This window comes from Cyprinus carpio, chromosome B7 (assembly GCF_018340385.1).
Source record: "Cyprinus carpio isolate SPL01 chromosome B7, ASM1834038v1, whole genome shotgun sequence".
Lineage (NCBI taxonomy): Eukaryota > Metazoa > Chordata > Actinopteri > Cypriniformes > Cyprinidae > Cyprinus > Cyprinus carpio.
This window is the reverse complement of record NC_056603.1, coordinates 15,002,860-15,021,920: the sequence shown is the minus strand read 5'-3', so window position 1 is coordinate 15,021,920 and position 19,061 is coordinate 15,002,860. Positions and strand designations below refer to the sequence as shown.

The following is a 19,061-nucleotide window of genomic DNA, read 5'->3' as shown; positions in this document are numbered from 1 at the left end:
TTGATACAATAAACAGGTAGCACAGTTCCTCAGCCCCTATAAATTCAACTCTCTCCACCATTCAACCACGTCTCCACTGTGCATTGACATCACTCAAACACTTTCCTTCTGACCTCAGATTCATTGAGTCACTTAAACATCAATTTGGCACTAGAGAAATTACATCAAATGTCACATAAACCAATCAGCTAAAGTCACACCTGAGGTTCTCCAGAAACCACTTAAACACACAGAGAGGTGGTCAGAAGCAGATATGCTTATATGACAGCACACACCACAAACACAAATCAGCCATGTTTATAGCCTGTAGGCTTCGTGAGAGAGTGTATATTCAGTACATGTGGTCAAATGTGCACTGCTGCTGTGAGGGCAAATAACTTCTCTCTCTCTCACATACACACACATACACCTCTAGGGTTTTCCAAACTGTCACACCAAGGCACAGAAGACAGCAAAAATGGGGAGAAAAGAAGCACAAAGAGACAGAGTGAAACAAAGAATTTGTCACTGATGTCAAAAAGGCAAGTAGAGGAAAGGATAAAAGGATTTTTCATATCTAGGTAACTGGAACTTACTACAAACAGACAGCTATATAAGGAGAAAATGTGTTTGTTCTAAAATCCCACATAGAAATTTACTTTCTCGACATTTAACAACTCTTGTCCCAATCCTCTTCTCTCTCTTTCTCACTTCTTCCTGGTTCTGGGCTTTTTACAATAAATCTCATCGCTCTGAAGATTTTTCTTACTTTCCCTAATTGAGGAGTATCAGAGAGGTTACAAAGATAAAAAGGCAATCTCACTTCTGCTTCTGAGCTCACAGACAAACAGACTTCCTCCACAAACTGTAAGCGTGACAGAGAGAAGAGAGAGAGGTGTTCAGTAGGAGGAGGGAATCCCCGCTTGAGTCAACGACTACGAGAAAGCTGCTCCTGCTGGGAAAATACCTGTGTTGCTGTATATTTCTTGTGAATAAATAGTCATTATATTATAAGACACGTCACACAGTTTTACCAAAACAATTACAAACACTTTCCTATTTAGTGGTTACTTACAAAAAAAAAAGTGAAAGAAAGTCGTGACATTTGTCAAGTATGGTGACCCATACTCGAAATTGGTGCTCTGCATTTAACCCATCCAAGTGTACACACACAGCAGTGAGAAGTGAACACACCGTGAACCACACACCCGGAGCAGTGGGCAGCTATAGATCCAGCGCCCGGGAGCAACTGGGGGTTCAGTGCCTTGCTCAAGGGCACTTCAGCCATGGGTATTATGAGGGTGGAAGGAGAGCGCTGTTCATTCACTCCCTCCCACCTACAACTCCTGCCAGCACCGAGACTCGAACCTGCGACCTTCTGGTTACAAGTCCAAATTTCATATAATTACAAAATACATATATCAGACACGTCACACAGTTTTACCAAAACAATTACAAACACTTTCCTATTTAGTGGTTACTTGTATAAGTTCATTCATTTAGTTATATATAATTACATATTATATATGTTTACATAAATATATCATAAGTGTATTTATAATATGCAAACATTATGCAATTCTAAAAATCTATACTATACATTTATTAAAATATAATTTGTATTGTGTGTATTCGTATATATATATATATATATATATATATATATATATATATATATATATATATATATATATATACACACATATACATATACATTAGATTAAATACATTAAATATATTTATAATTGTTAAACTCAACTTCAGTTAACTAATAATGCTTAATTCAAAATGTCCAAGATTAGAAATTACTAAAAGATGGACAAAAATCTATCTCATCTCATATCTCATATCAATCTCATATCTCATATCAAAATAAAAATCATTGTGAGTTGAGTTGTTAAATTTGGTTTTGAATAACTCTGATTGTGTGTGTGTGTTTGTGTGTGTGTGTTTATGTGTGTGTGTGTGTGTTTGTGTGTGTGTGTGAGTGTGTGTGAGAGAGAGAGAGAGAGAGAGAGAGAGAGAGAGAGAGAGAAAGAGAGAGCCAGTCAGTTTGGGGGGTAGAAGTTTTGAGTCCCTCTTTAGTTTGCAACCATGCATGCCAAGACACTAAAGAAACCGGCCCCCTTTTCTCTTCTTCCTCAATCTCAGTCTCCTCTAAAATTCATTATCTTTTATTGGTGTGATGAAAGAGGACTATTGGGCTGAAAGAGGGGGACTCTGTCTTGAAACAGACCGCCACGCAGGGAGACAGAATGCACAGCAGTACTTTGAAACTCTATAGTCACACACATTTACATACACTGCCTTTCTCTCTTTAGCACGGAAATACAAACACTCACACACACACACACACACACACACACACACACACACACACACACACACACACACACACACACACACACACAGTCACAAAGCCTTTGCTCTTTACTGCGTAAACTAACACACATACTCTCACTTCAGAGCTAAAACAACAATGAATAAGACTCAAGTTGCACAAAACAAATAACTTAAAATGTGGCTTTTTTCTTCTTTTTTTTATTCAAGAAATTATCTTTTTAGACATGATACACTATCAAAACAACAAAAAAAAAAAATAAAATAACAGTATTTTTGGCCCTATCCTAATTAACAGAAATGGACTGAGCATATTCAACCACTTAGCATGAAAGCTAATCACATACAAAGACTCACATTCCTTCACTCTCTGTTCAGCTGTCCATTCAATTAACCTTTGGAGCTTCCTAACTGTCCCCCTTATACACACATCAGAGTCGGAACACCCACTCCCCTCCCTTCCCATGGTACACACCACAGGGTGCCTACTCCATCTTCCAGAAACAGTCTCCGCTGTATGAAGTGAGCATACCCAAAGCTCCACAAGCTAATGGAAAAACCTACTTCTTGTATATTTTGATTTTAATTACATAATTCTAGAAGCCCTGTCTAAATGTAATTCTTTTGTCTCTTTTTTCAGTGTGCTAAATCATCTGTCGACTCTATAAACCAAGAATTATGAAGACAACACAGATGCATCACAGTCTGAGGAAATACAACTACAGAAGTCATCTATTGCCTGTACTTAAAGAGAGAGTTCACCCAAAAATGAAAATGCTGCAAGTAATTACTCACCCTCATGTCGTTCCAAACCTGTAAGACCTTTGTTCATCTTTGGAACACAAATTAAGATGTTTTTGATTAAATCTGAGAGCTTTTTGACCCTGACTAGACAGCAGTGAAACTACCATGTTTAAATGTAGTAAGGGCATAGTTAAAATAGTCCATGTGACATCAGTGGTTTAACCATAATGTTATGAAGTTACGAGAATTAAACAAAAAAACAACAAAAATAACTTTATTCATTTCTTCTCTTCCATGTCAAATCTTCAAAGTGATGCTGCTGATGCAGGAGCCGACATTCTGATTTAAAACCTGGATGCGCTGCAGCTTTTTTGCAAGAAGAGGAATGCACATGCATGCATTGTGGTACTCTTGTAAATACGCTTCGAAGTCGTGGAAGAGAAGAAATAAGTTATTTTTATTTTCTTTGTGCACAAAAAGTATTCTCGCAGTATTCTGATGTCAGATGGACTATTTTTATTATGTCCTTACTACATTTCTGGGGCTTGAACATGTCAGTTGAGTTGTTGTCTATGAAGGGTCAGAAAGCTCTTGGATTTCATCAAAAATATCTTAATTTCTATTCCAAAGATGAACTAAGATCTTGCGGGTTTGGAACGACATAAGGGTGAGTAATTAAATGAATGAATTTTGGATAAACTAACCCTTTTAAAGTAAAGTGTCAGTCTCATGTGGCTAAACACATGAAGTTAGACATAAAGAAATCACTAGTCCTGAACGTAATGAAAATTCTTAAGCTCATATCAGAAGTTGAGTTTCATACTAGCTGTCTGACTTGATGTTATTTGTGAAAATATGTTTTGCAATTTATGACATTTTACAAACAAATTTAACAAGCAAGAAACAGTACTCACATCTCTGCAGTGAGGCACAATACCACCAGCAGGCATTCCCCTTTGCATGCGCTGTGGCAGCAGATGCCCATGTCCTGTGGCTGAGGTGGGCGCCGTGGGTTGCATGCTAGCACTGCGGTATCCTCCCACAGCCAGAGGACCCAGCTTGGCCACGGAGGGATTGGGGTCAAAATGTCGTAACGGCTTGGTGTTGTTGAAAGAATATGGTTCTGGACCCATACCAGCTGTGGTGGTCTTGTTTAGTTGCAGCTGCGAGGGTTTTCCCTGTGCCTGCATTAGGAGCTTGAGGCTACTGGGTGGCTGGTTGGATGTGATGGCCTTGAAGAGCTGACTAGACATTGCAGGTGCTTGATTATTTTGCGAGTTGAAAAGATGTCCCTGTGTGGGAGCTTGCGTTCCTGGTTGGCATTGCCCAGCTGGACTGGGATGTTTATCTGGTCGGTAAGGAGGTGATGGTCGAGTGTTGTTTGATGTTGGGGCAACACCAGGAAGATAACTTGCCTGAGAACCTTGGATTGCAGTGCCAGAAACTCCTGGAGGGGCATTTCCCGACAGAATGCTGTTCTGGGGGCTGAATGGGGGCTGAGCAATTGCTGGGCTGGCTAGCTTTTCTGGCCTGTAGGGTGGTGAAGGTCCGGTGGATGGGGCTGGAGCCATGCTAGAGATTAGAGAACTCTGGGGGCTCTGAATATTTCCTGCTGGGCTAAAGGGCTGCTGATGAGGTGATGAGTTAGGCAGTTTATCCCCTGGTCGGTAAGGTGGAGAGGGACCAGCCCAAGATGTACTCTGCTGGCCCAATCCAGACAACCCTGACTGTGCAGGTGGGGGACCTGCACTGTTGTTAGAATGATGCTTACTATTCGATGCCATCTGCTGAAGCTGTTGAGCCCGGGACATTTCATGCCAGTTGGATAGGGCGGCAGAAAGCATGGGTGACCGTGCTTGATTTTGACCTTGGGAAGAGGAGGAGGACAGGGGTGATGCTGAGAGTTGAGACGGAACTGGTTTGGAAGGATGTGGTAGGGTATATGGTGCCCCAGCAGGACTTGGACCCACCTGAGGGGACCCAGCTTGAGAGAAACCAGGGGACTGAGTGAGGTGGACCTCCAGGTGTGACTGTCTCTGTGGAGATCTTTTGGGGGTGCCATTACCTTCTAGGTGGACAAAACCTCCAGCTGTACTTGCCTGGTCATCACTTTCTTTTCCTAAGATCTTCTCAATGTCAAGCTCTGGTAAAGAGGGATCAGGGTTTTTTGTAAGTTCATCCAAAATCTCCTGCAGTTCTTGTTCCACTGAAGGAGTGACTGAACTCCCATTTGGGTTGAAGTTACTTGTCAAGCCCCCTGAGCCTCCCCCGGTGCCTGGTGTTGATCCAGGACTAGCATTTGGGGGTACGGAATATGGAGAGCCCAAATTATTGTTGTTGCTGTTCAGTCGATTAGCTTCCAGAACACCCCCCTGGTTGCCCATTCCAGAAGGGAATGGGGGCTGAGGGTAGCTGGGGCCCATGGCCAGGGTGACATCTTCCAGACATAGTCGTTTGCCACCTCCCTGGGTCATAGACGTGTCAGAGACCCCGTTTAGTGATGCAGAACTCTCGACAGCCCCAGTCAATTTCCTCTTCAGGGATCCTGGCAGCTGTGGAGACACAGAGAGACACAGCCTTGTTATCACAGCAAGTTGCTTCAAGGAAAACAGAATGGTGACTTTAAAATAAAAGATAAAAAAACAAACAAACAGAAGATTGTTAGCCAGAATTGTTAAATGTTACGTGACAACATTTACTAAGAGTCCAAATCTGGACATTCATTCACGTTTTTTAAGTATGTATTTAGTTTTTTGGCAACAAATTGATTGTTACCACAAGCTGAGTGGTCTGTTACTGCCCACAAATGGTCTGTAGGGATCTCAAGGCTCTATCTTTCAAACATTACCAGTATGAATGCCTGTTTCCAAAATGGGCTTTTTTTTTGGGTCTGAGCCTTCTAAGGACTCAGCTGTCATCCAATGGTGCCAAAAGTGGGATCATTCAGCAGACCGTTTCCATTAGTGCATGGGTCAGCACCCTGAACACCTTCTCTCTTACCCCATCCTCCCCAATTCTAGCCTTCTCGAGAGCCCTCTTAGCAGATTAAGACCAAAGAGCCGCCAATCAAACGTGCCTCATTCTCATTCAAAATGAAGATGTTTGCAAACTTGCAAATCACATTATATAAATGACAGAGCCTGGGCATTTTTAGATGTGTGGCCTCCAAGGGACTCCTATGATCAAAGCAAAGCACTGAATGAAACTTAAAACAGAATGCTAGTAAACTAAAATAATAGGTGTTCATTCTGGTCTTACAAAATAGACCAGAAAAATCATGCATTAGCAGTTTTAATTCATGAGAGCAACATATTTTTAGCCTTTTTCTTTATCGTTTAAGAGACTAGTGGACTCCCAAAAGAGAGGTACAAAAAGACAGAGCGAGTAAGAGAGAGAGAAAGAGAGAGAGAGAGGAGATGACTGGAAAGACAGTGTCTTGGTGGATTTTAGTCCCAGTGCAGCTAGAAATCCTGTGTGTTTAATGGAACTTTTAACCTTATAGAAAGATTGAGAGAAACAGAGATAGAGGGACGAATGAAAAGAGACCTCCAAGAAATGGATTCTTGACGGGATGAATAATTTACTGTAACATTCCAGCTGCAGAAGAATGTGCAGTATTTTTTCATTCTTGTTTCTTCTTCTACATTCTCTCTATTTTATGAGGACCCTGACACCATTGTCCATTTTTAAGCCCTTTCTCAGACTTGTAAAAGCCATTGGGAAAACCATTACAAAATATTGTACATATCATATAGAAAAAACATTTTTGACAGCTCCCTAGATTACATCCGCCTAGATACGATACAGGAATATATAACCACTACAATTCACACCCCCTTCCCAAGAAGCTGGTTTGTGGACACTGTTAGTCCACTTCCTACAAAAGCACTCTTTCCTCCTTTCTCTTCCTTCATTCCTCCATTCCCCACCCCCTTTTCATCTAGGAGGTTTTCCACATAGATTCCTCTCCGACTAGAACAATGGAACTCTGGAGACACACCTTCCCCGGCATCGTCAAGCTGTCTGCACAGTCCACCCTGCCGTGCATGTGTATGTGTGTCTGTGTTTGAAAAAGAGACAGTGTGAACATGTGACGAAAAGGAAGATTGTCTGTGCATGTGTAAAAGAATATGAATTAATGCAGCCTTCATTTTAGAGCCTGTATTCTCACTGACACACACACACACACACACACACACACACACACACACACACACACACACACACACACACACACACACACACACACAATTCTCTCTCTAATGGATGCCAATTTCACCCTGAGTAAACACATCAATACAGACACATCGACTGTCTCTCTCCCTCTCTCTCTCCCTCTCTCTGCTGGAGGGACGCCTTTCATTCGGTAGCGATCAGATTTGTCCCATTATGACTGACACAACCATCTGTCAGCACAGAGCACTGGCGTGAGAGAGAGAGGGAGCAGACCTATCATCCACACTGCTGTGCATATTCCTCATAATTATGGCTGGTAAGGCATACATCTGATTGCATTGTTCTGATTCTCATTAATGCTGCACTGAATACACACACACACACACAAAAAAAATCACACATATACACACATGCAGGATGCTAAACAAACAGAATGGTACCGTGATGAGAGGGGATTAGTAAATTAGTGCACTCTGAGTGTGTGTAATGGTAGATTTCAATAATTGGGTTGGTGGATTTGGTGGGTATTGGGATTAAAATAAAAAGCATCAAATAGTACCAGAGTCCAAAGTGTCAATTAGAACAATGCCTAGTAAAAATACTACAGCCACCATCACCAATACTAAGAATTATCAATAAAATACTACCTTACCAATCAATAAAAACCAACAAAAACTACAAAAATGCACACTAGTATGTTTATTGGACTGCATACCATGTCAAAACCATGATTGACATTGCATGCATGAATGACATTCAGTTCCATTAGCAGTACTAGCACCTGTAATGCATACTGTACTAAAACATTCTCAAAGAGTTTGCTGCATTACGTATTCGGTGGCACAGCAACATCACCACAGAACCTACAGTGTGACCAGCATAGCCCAATTTAAAAGAATTAATTCAGTTTCACTAAAAAGAATCAGCTCATTAGAGTCATTCGTTATGTAGTGAATCAATAATATAGAACTCAGTGTGGTTGGATTAATGCACTTCATGTTGTTAATAACCATGAATGGAATATATCTCCTTTCTCTTTGTATTTTTATATCAACATGGTACAAGATTTTCCAATTTAAATCAATGTGATAAACAAGTTAGGTCAAAAGTATTCTAAAAGTAATCAAAAGGTAATCTGATTATAGAACAAAAGTGTGTAATGTAATGGATTACAAACTACTGGAACCAGTAATGGATTACAATTAGTAAGTTATCTCTCATCTAATAAAAAAAAAAAAAATCTAAATTAGTACTGAATTTACTCTAACTACTTAGAATTCCTGGTTTAACTACTTAATATCCTGGTGTGTTCAAATCATTCGTTGTCTATTGTGAATAACAGGTCTGCGTAGGGTTCTTTCTAGGCTATTATATTTGTTTCTTCATCCTTCATTCCCCTTGCGTCTGGACCTGGCTGTCATGTCCACACACACAGCTTTCCATGACGGCTGCTATCGATCCACCTCTGCAATGGCTGATTATTCAACCACTGTGTCCCTGTCTGTGCAGTCATCTGAAACGAATCAATGATTCAGAAGCTTTTGGACTCTTCACAGATGCCAAGACAAAGTTATGGAATCTTTGACACATTATTATCTTAAATGACTCATTCAGTAATTCAAATGACTCGCGAAATGACTATTCATAAAGTTCGTTTAACTTCAACCACCACCATTAATCAACTAACCGGATTTTACAGACTACCAAAGTTCTAAATAATTGAAGTAATGTTCACTGTACCATTATTACTGAATGTGCAGTGACTAATTAGAAAAACATTAATTCAGCTCAGTTCAGAAGAGCCAAAATGCACTCACTTTTGGCTTGTGGAGAGCAGACGGTTATCTGAGCAATGATTAAGAGGAAGATTTTGAAGAAAGCTACTTCTACTCGTACATTTCACTGTACAAAGAGGGTAATTAAGGACAGTCCCTCTTGTTAGAGAACACAGAAACAGGATGAGGAGTGCGTGTGCAAGAGAAAGAAAGATAGAGATACAGAGTAGGGCAGAGGGAGGGTCTGTGCCAAGAGAAACAGAAAGGGAGGGGTCTGGAGACACTTTTTGCGCATATAAACAGAGTTTCGTCTCATAGACCAACATAAACACGCCTAATGTTTTTAATGCATGTGTGTGTGTGTGTGTGTGTGTGTGTGTGTGCGTGCCGGAAAACGCATAGTCAACCTCTCATACACTCACAAACACCCTCAAAGAGGTGCTGGGATAGGAGTACTTTACTGATCCCTGTGGGACAATTAAACCCAAAAATATAATTGTTTAGTCAACTTTCTTTCCTCTGTGGAACACAAAAGGTGAATTTTTTATTAATATCTTGCCAACTCTCTTTTCAAAATAATGAAAGTTAATGAGGATTGGGGCTCCCAGGTTCTAAAAGGTCAAAAAAGCACCATAAAAATAGCCAGTACAACTCATGAGCTATATTTCAATCCTAATACCATACGATAAAATGTGAAACAGACTGGCATTAAAGATATTATTCACTGAAAATGTTATCTGCACTTGCTGTCCTTGGCACATTAATAACTTCACAAGAGGATAATGTCCAGTTTGTTCTTTTAAGTTAGATGTTTTCAATTAATCATTTGATACACTTCAGATAACTGGTCTGGATATAAATGGGTAAATCTGGTTCTTTAGTCTGACTCACTGACTCCGACCATTGTGGTTAAATCTCATTGGAGAGGATGATTATTTGTGAATGATGACTTAAATTTCAGGCTGCTCCTCACATAATTGCTATCACATGACTTGGAATGAGAGTGTGCCATTTGTATCACTCTAAGAAAACTCTATATTTTTTTAGCCATTTTGTAGCTTGTAGTCCCAGTTCTCATTCACTTCCATTATACATACTACCACTGTTTTAAAAGTTCGGGGGCTGTATGATTTTATAATGTTTATAAAGTCTAGCAAAAGCTGCATTTATTTATTTATTTATTTTTTTAAAGATATTTATAGTATTTTTTCTACTTTAATATATTTTTATTATATCTTCAGTTTTACATGACCCTTTAAAAGTCATTTTAATATGCTCATTTGGTGATTAAGAAACATTTAATATTATTATCAATCTTGAAAACAGTTTTGCTGCCTAATATTTTTTTTAAGGACAATGATACATTTCTTTTTTCAAGATTATTTGATGACAAAGTTTAAATAACAGAATTCATATGAAATAAAAACAATTATGAATGTCTTTACTATGAGGTTTGATTAATTTAATGCATCCTTGCTGAATAACTAATAATTAAAAAGAAAAAGAAAAATGTACTGACCCCAGACGTTTGGACAACAGTGTGGAAAAGACAGATCAGGATATTCCTCAAACAATCAGTTTGAGTCGCACAGAAAAATAAAGGTTTAGAACAACATTAAGGTAAATTATACAACATTTCAGTACATAATGAGAGAATTTTCATTCCGCACAAACTATTCCTTTAAGCGTAAAACAGTGCTAGTGTGAAATGTAAAAGTCACAAATACTCAGGGAGCAAAAGTAGACTTTTAGCCTGAAATATGATGAGACACTTAGAGGATAGAGTGTTTCAAAGCAGTAAAAGCTAGGAGAGGTGGGACAGGGTGAAAGAAAACCCCTCCTTTCTGAATAAGCCATCTCAAAAAATCAGTGTGCTTGTGTGACAGGGAGGGGAAAGGAAAACAAGTGACTTCCCAGCGAAAGTAAACGAGCTGGTGCATATTTACACAGGCGAACAAGAGAGCAAACACACACGTGCACACCCACGCACAAACCCGCATGCACACTGAGGTAGTAGCCCTGCTGAGATTAAAAGAGCAAGCTTTCTTCATTTATCTCTTTTCCCACTGCACTCTTTTTCTCTCTCCCTCCTTCCTTCCCTGTGGCATGTAATGGTATGCCAATCATCATTACTGTTTCCATTGTCGCGCCCTTAATTACCGCAGCCTCTGCGATGCCACTGTCATCTAGATATGCTAATAAACAAAGAATAGCCCGGCAGCCATGCGCCACTGCATTAGTGTGAGCGTGCACCTCGAGTATGTGTGTGTTGGTGTCTTCTGCTTGGCTCTGGTGATGCTTTCTGCCTCAAACTCTGTCTTTTGCGGCACGAGCACAAACGCTCATCTCACAAACACAATGACCTTGCAGATAAGCATTTGTTCCGACATGACCTGTCTAGTTACATAAAAGTTTGTCAATTGAAGAGTAGTGTAAAAAGTTCTATTCATAGACAGATGCTTTGTATAAAGTGACTTACAGTGCAGTCAAGGTATATGTTTGATCAAAACTGAACTTTTGATAATGGTGTTGCAAGGCCATGGTCTACTGCCTGAGCTTTACAGTAGCAGATATACTATCATCTACTAATCAATAAAACTAGTCAGCAACAATAGACAATGAAAAGCAGTCCACATGAAGCTGGATATATATCATGGCTTGATTAGTAATTCATCTAAACAACTCTCTGCTTATAAGCAGAGGTTAAAGGGAACATACTGATTTTGTAGACTCTCTTAAACAGGGGCAAAATTTTTCAATGTATAATATATTATTTTGTTCTACATTGGGGATAATGATATCTCAGCTATTGGTGTATTGCACCTGTTTTTGTATTTTAATCCTGTGTTGAAACATCATATATTCTATAGAAATGTAGGAGAAGAATAACTGCATTGTACTTACTAAAATATATACAGTATTATTCAAAAGTCTGGGGTCAATGCGATTTTTAAAGTCTTTAAGGACATTTTATGCTCACCAAAACTTTAAATATTTACAAAACTTTTAAAATATTATTGAAAATCAAAAGAACTGTTTTCTATTTTTATACATTTTAAAAATGTCATTTATTTTTTTGAAAGCTGAGTTTTCAGCAGCCATTACTCCAGTATTCAGTGTCACATGATTCTTCAGAAATCAATCTAATATGCTAATTTTGTGCTCAAGCTAAATTTATAAAAAAATTAAAGAGATGGATTAAAGCTAAATTATCAATGTTAAAAACAGTTGTGCCATTTAATACTTTGTGGAAACATCGTTACATTGTTTTCAGAACTCTTTGATGAATAGTAAGTTCCATAGAACAGCATTTAATTGAAATATAAATATTTAGTAACATCATTAATGTCTTTACTTAGTGCTTTCTTGCTGAATAAAAGTATTTAAAAATATCTTACTGACCCCAAACTTTTGAACAGTAGTCCAACTACTAAATTTGCAGTAAAACATGAGTTTATATGAACTCTGCATTGTCAAAGTACATTTCTAAAGGGGAATATCTTAAAATCACATCTTTCTATTTTCATTTAGGCAGACATTTTCCTACCTAAAGTGACTAAGAGCACATTTACTGCAGGGAGTCTTCCCTTCGGAGTAGCTCAAGGCCACACTAGTGATGGGGGATCCCAATAATTCTGCAACCTGAAACTGACAGATTACTAGCCCAGATCTTCAATCTTAAAGCCACCAGCATCCACATAACACACAGAAACCCACACTGCTGTTCAAATCTTAATTAGGAAGCAATACTTGTGAGGATAATTGAATAAGGAGATGAACTGATTACAATTTCTGCGCTGTCATTTATCTTGAATATAATCTAAACACTAAAGTGGGACTGATTTAGCAACTGTCTCACCATTTGATTAAGTATTACACCATATTATGATAATTATCTCATACATTTCATGTATTTGTTGCCCATTTGGAATCCCACTGCCATATGCCAACTATATACATTATATCTTTAAATCTTAGCTATATATGACAGTGTAGAATCTATATGTATAAATCGGACAGCCTGGATGCATAACAAACCATGTTTTTGTACAAACAGCTTTGTTCATACATCATTTATAAGTGCAGTATGTATATCTGTACAAATAACATATATTATCAGCTTGACACTGTAATGTATTTTAAGTATGTATGACTGTGTTAACTTAACACACATAATGTGTGTGTGTGTCCAGATGTGTAACGACAGGTGGGGTAGGTTTCAGACAGGATAAAGAGGATTAGGAGAGCGAGGAGTGAGCCCTTCCCCAGCACCCCAGAGAGCAAGAGCCAGAGACACAGAGATAAAGAGCAAATCACAGCTAAAACAAAGAAAGACAAACAGTAATTCTTTTTTAATCTGTCAACCATGTGGATCACATCCAAAACAATGTGAACTAATCGGCCCAAATAAAGACATTTTCACCCCGTCACACTATATCACCTTAAAATAATACAATTCTTGATATTGATTAGTCAAGAAAGACTACGGTCTGCCTACAGGTCATACTAAACGTCTGACCAAATCACCATCTGTTCATTGGGTTCATTTGTCCTTCACTCCAACCAGTGAGAAAAAAGTCAACGTCTACATATTACAGACTTGAAATGAGCATGCAGCAGCAGTAGGGCGACAGATATCGTACAAGCTCATGTGTGAGAGGAAGTCCTTGAATTCTCATCAGGAGGAAGAAAGAGTGAGATTTAGATAACTGGGGCACTCTTATTCTGAGTCATTGCTTGTTTTTCTTTCCTTTCTTGATAGTCACTTTCATACGATGTGCGAATGTTTGTTTGTGCGACTACGATTTAGGATGTTTTTCCGGTTTTGATTTCAGTAAATGACGAGCAACAAGTAACAGAGAGATCAGACTGAGGGAATACCCTAAACGCACTTTCCGCTCACTTTCTCCACACTGTTTTTAATGCACATCTTTGTTGTGATTTCCAGTAAAAATAACTAAATATTAATTCATCTGATAAGTGACACTGCATGAGATGTACTACCAATAAATGCAGAATAACCTGCAAATAAATAAATGAATAAATATATGAAATCTCTGACATTTAAAGCAATCATTTTAGAAGATAAAATCATCTTTTTACCCTTAAAACAAAAGCAAGTGAAAATGTAATGTTTCGTTTATTAGGTAAATAATCTTGTTTATTAAGTAAAACGGTGTTTCATTGAAAAACAAGACAAAAATACTCATTAAAACATGAACATTTTCCAGTTCAAACACATTGACACCAAATCAAGCGGTTCCATCTGTTATTTTTCTCTAAGAAAAGCATGACTGTGATTTAATTCACTTATTGATACAGAATAACAATCCTAATCACAGAGCTAGAGCGAGGAACACACACACAAACGGTCTCTGAGCGCAGAGTGCCGGAAGGTCTGAGCGCTCTGTGCTGTGTTCAATGAATGTCAATGAACTTGTGAGGAGTGAGCGAGCGAGTGAGAGGAGAGAGACAGATGCACAGCCTTTTCACAGCGAAAGATAAACGCAGGACAAAGACAAAAGGAAACGGAGAGAAAAGAAATGCAAGACAGCCCGTCTTTGTTTGGATATGCGTGCGTGTAGGCACATCTGTGTTCGCACAGATAGGAAGTGTTCATTCAGTGATTTTTTTACTGCATTTGTTAGCCATCCTGACCAGTCGCACAGTGATCCCAGTTGTCTTTCTCAGCCCGTTTTAACGTCCATCCGAGCACTTTTATTAATAAAACAGGAGAGAAGATAGAGTGTGTGTGTTTGTGTGTGGCTATATATAAGAGCAGCTGCAGGGTAGGGCTAATTTAGCAGTCTCACTGGACACTCCAGCTGCGTCAAAGCAACGAGACGCACGCTCACGCAACTCAGATACTTATCTTTTTCCTGAGACTGAGGGGTTTGACATTGACCACACATGAAGATGAGACCTAACACAGCTTCAAACATGTACTATAGATACTATTAGATTAGAAAACCCAAAAGCTGAAAATTTTCAGGCAGTATACAGAAACAGGAAAGCAATCGGAATCATTTTCCCAATTAGATTCAGAATCAGTTTAATTCAATTGTTTGTTATTTAGGTATATTTTAATTATAATGTTCATTCATGTTCTTTTAATGCTATAAATTATGCACTGCAGCATTTTAGACTGATTCTATTCCTTTAACTCAAACAATAGACTTAGGCACTAGCTATGCCAAGGTCATGGGTTCGATTCCCAGGGAATGCATGAATGAAAGTGTCTGGTCAAGCTCTATGCTTTCGATTCACTAAAGTGAATCGACTCATAAAATTCGGACTACACTGGTTGTGCTGCAAGTTTTGCGCTGGAGATTCAGCAGCGAGACTATGTTTTGACATATAATTGTGGGCGGCCAGACCCAGACTGTGTTTCTGTAATCAGTTCAATTGCATTCGCCACCGGCACGCAACATATATGTACAGTAAAGTCGTGGCCTAGTGGTTAGAGAGTTTAACTCCTAACCCTAAGGTTGTGGGTTTGAGTCTCAGGCCGTCAATACCATGACTGAGGTACCCTTGAGCAAGGCACTGAACCCCCAACTGCTCCCCAGGCGCCGCAGCATAAATGGCTGCCCACTGCTCCGGGTGTGTGTTCACAGTGTGTGTGTTCACTGCTGTGTGTGTGCACTTTGGATGGGTTAAATGCAGAGCACGAATTCTGAGTATGGGTCACCATACTTGGCTGTATATCATTTGTCACTTTCACTGTCACTAAATATAAAGGGATCAATACTTAAAATAAAAATATCAATTTTTCCTCTCTGTTTCACTCTGCTAAAAGGCTGTGTACTAGTGTTAACCCTCTGACAATTTGACCTCGAGGCTCTGTAATCCAAAAATCTCCACCAATCCCCTCTCTTGCTGCCTCTACAGTTATCCCTCTGAGCAGGAGAGAAAGAGCAAATAGACTTAAAGAAAGATACTCAGTTTTGTATGTCTTCCTCAGATAAGAAAAGGCTTAGAGAGAATCAACTCGCCAAATCTTCAGAATCTAGTCTCCAAAACACACAAAGGAGAGAGAGAGAGACGGAGAGTGCGAGAGAGAGGGAGAGAAAGAGAGAGAAGGAGGAACAGAGGGAGTGAACAGATACTGTATTCATTTCACACTTGTCAGCTGCGAGAGCAGAATCAAAATGAATACAAGGCTGAATGAAGAATGACAGACAATCTGAAAGCAGAAAGAGAGAGAGACACAGAGAGGATAGAAAGGGAGGGGAAACTGCTGATCCTGCTGGAGAAAAAAGGAACACACTCTTCCAAAATAATAAGCAACCTACCATTCATATTCAGCAGGTAACCAAAGCCATACTTTCATAGTTTCCCATTTTTATAATTTTTTTGTTTTTCCTGAGGTCTACTTAAGGGGGGGGGGGGGGGGGGGGGTTGGCTGCCGTGCCTTTAAGACTTCTATGTAAAAACTTTTAAGAATAAGAATAAGAAATAACCTTAAAAATAAATAAAACAGACATGGACACAAACTTTTCTTCTTTGCTATTTCCTTTTTATTTAACAGTGACTCGTGGGTCAAGTTTCTTAACATTGTTGAATTTGGGCAGTTATGTGTTGATGAATCAGATCAACATTAGAAGGCTCCAGAAGTTTAAATAATATAACTAAAGCTGCATCCTATACAACTTGCATTTGAGAAGGGTCATGCTCTCTCAAAATGAACTATATTTTGGGCCATTAAGATTCAATTCCTCACCAAGGCTGCATTTTTAGATCAAAAATAAAATAATAAAACAGTAATATTGTGAAATATTATTAAAATTGAAGTCAAACTGACCCCAAAACTTTTAAACGGCAGTGTATGCGCAACAAGATGGAAAAATATGGTACTATGTTGTTATCCTTATTCAGCAAATATGTGAACACATGCGAAACCAAACAGTAAAAAGGTCAAAAGTTAAAGGTCATGACCTTTTGAACTCCATAATAAGCTACTACACCAAATGCTCTCATTCACAAATGGTAGTAAGTGTATTCAGGCATTCAACAGAGTGTTTTTAGTGAGTGTGTGTATGTGTGTTTATGCCCAGCTGCTTTACTGTAAGCCCAGCCCTCAGGGAAGGCCCCTTGAGTGTGACTGCCCACCCCTACCTCTGTCTCTATCCCTCTATCCCTATCCCTCCCTCTCTCTCTCTCTTCCTGCAGTAATGGTTTAATGGCAGATTACAGAGCCTCTGAGGGCTGAATGGAAGAGTAATAAAATAAATGGCTTTGTAAGGGCCCTTCCCCCACGGAGAGAAGACCACTGCTCAACTCTACAGTCTAGAGGATCCCTGCAGGACTGCCCAATATCCACAAACCTGTGCAGATAAGGACACAAATGCATGTCTCTTTCTCATTTTCTTCACACTCGTATAAATGGATAGACCTGTTAATATCTTTTATGTCTCATATATCAGTTCATATTGCACTTCCGGATCCATTTTCATAATCCGTCAACTGTCCACCAACTCTCAGCCTTCTCAGAGAAATTCAATTCTCTTCAGCCTCAATCCTTTTCGAAAAGTACTCAAGTGTGTCATTGTATTACCACATGTTTTTATTTTTTTGATGAGATACCATGGCACTACTATGTTTTTTTGTATATGATATTCAATATATAAGATCTATATCATTATTTTATGGTGGCATTTCGTGATATAATATGTAAATGTCTTATGGGTCAATGACATTTTTTGGACAAGTTCTATTAATTTATTAAAATAACACTAAAATGCAATTCATACAATAACTTAAATACACCTCTTGCATGTTGAACATGTTTTCAATTTCTGAAGTAAAATTCACTTTTTGTTTTGGGGGTATAAAGTAAAAAATATCACTGAAGAAAAATAGTTGAAATACTTTTCTTCATCTTTATCTTGGATGCTCTTATTTGTCATTGACCCATTATTTTCACACCTATGGGAAGAATGGTGAAAAGTGAGTGTCTGTTTATTCCAGATGTCAGGATATTAGCAGGGCGAATCGGCTTGACTCCCTTTCTTAAAGACCTCATTCATGCCCCTGTAACACTATAGGGCAGGGTGGTTGCGTGTGTGTTATATCATTCACAGCCAACAAAGTGCAAACAAAAGTGCACATGTGCACAAACATTAGCATGTAAACACATACAGAGACTTAAAACAGATGTATATTTACTCTTTAACCCACCCAAGAGTCCCCTTCAGGGGAAAAATAAGAAATAAAGAGGAGAAAAAAAAGTGAGACAAGTGACTTAAATAATCACTTTCATAATACTATTTCCGTTTTCATTGCTAAAAGCTCAATATACCATTCACCTGTCTTTTGATCTGCTATCATACTGTGTTCACCCATCGGGTGTCAAGCTGCTAATCGGCATTACGACCGTCTGTGTGATCTGGGACAGGAAGAGACGTATCAGATGTGTTATGAAAGTGTACCGTGTTTAGTGGCTAACGGCATCTAGGTAGAACAATGCAGACACTCCTCTCTAATGTTGCATAAACACACTAACCTGAACTAACCTGCACTGAGCCAATTACAGTAGCCTGTGTGTGTGTGTGTGTGTGTGTGTGTGTGTGTGTGTGTCCAGAACAGGTGTACGTCTGGCTTAATCTCCTGTGCGGTTGAAGCCAGTGTCACGCCATGATCAAAAGACAGCATTGAAATAAGGGTAAAAAGACTTTCTCTATCTCTCTCTCAGACAAGCTTGAGCACAAACTCATTTGCTGCATGGCTGGAAAACGGACGGCGATATTGCCAAGAAGTGAAAAGGCAGGGGTGAGCGAAAAAGACAGAGACGCTGAGACTGAGTCTTTTGTTTGATGAAGTCCCACCTGCAGCTCTACGGCCACCGAGACGCAGCTGCTCTCCTTTCCCATTCCTCTCTTTGTTTCTGTCCATCATCACAGGCTCTTCCTCTGCTTATTGATCCCTTCTGCAACCCCTATTCTTATCGTTCTCGGTTTTTGGGAAGGTTGGCCCTATAAGCAGCTCTTTAAAAAAAAAAAAAAAAAAAAAAGCTTGGTTCCGCCTCAGAGTAATAAATAAAAAAAA

At 39.1% G+C, this 19,061-nt stretch overlaps 1 protein-coding gene across 1 annotated transcript in view; it reads right to left on the bottom strand.

Annotated features, from left to right (window-relative positions):
* Nucleotides 1–19,061, bottom strand: part of si:ch73-211e3.1 (trithorax group protein osa) — a 61,218-nt gene that overhangs the window by 19,700 nt on the left and 22,457 nt on the right. The window contains exon 2 of the mRNA XM_042727452.1: nucleotides 3,978–5,615. Within this exon, the coding sequence (XP_042583386.1) occupies nucleotides 3,978–5,615 (1,638 nt within the window). The remainder of the gene's footprint in view (nucleotides 1–3,977; nucleotides 5,616–19,061) is intronic.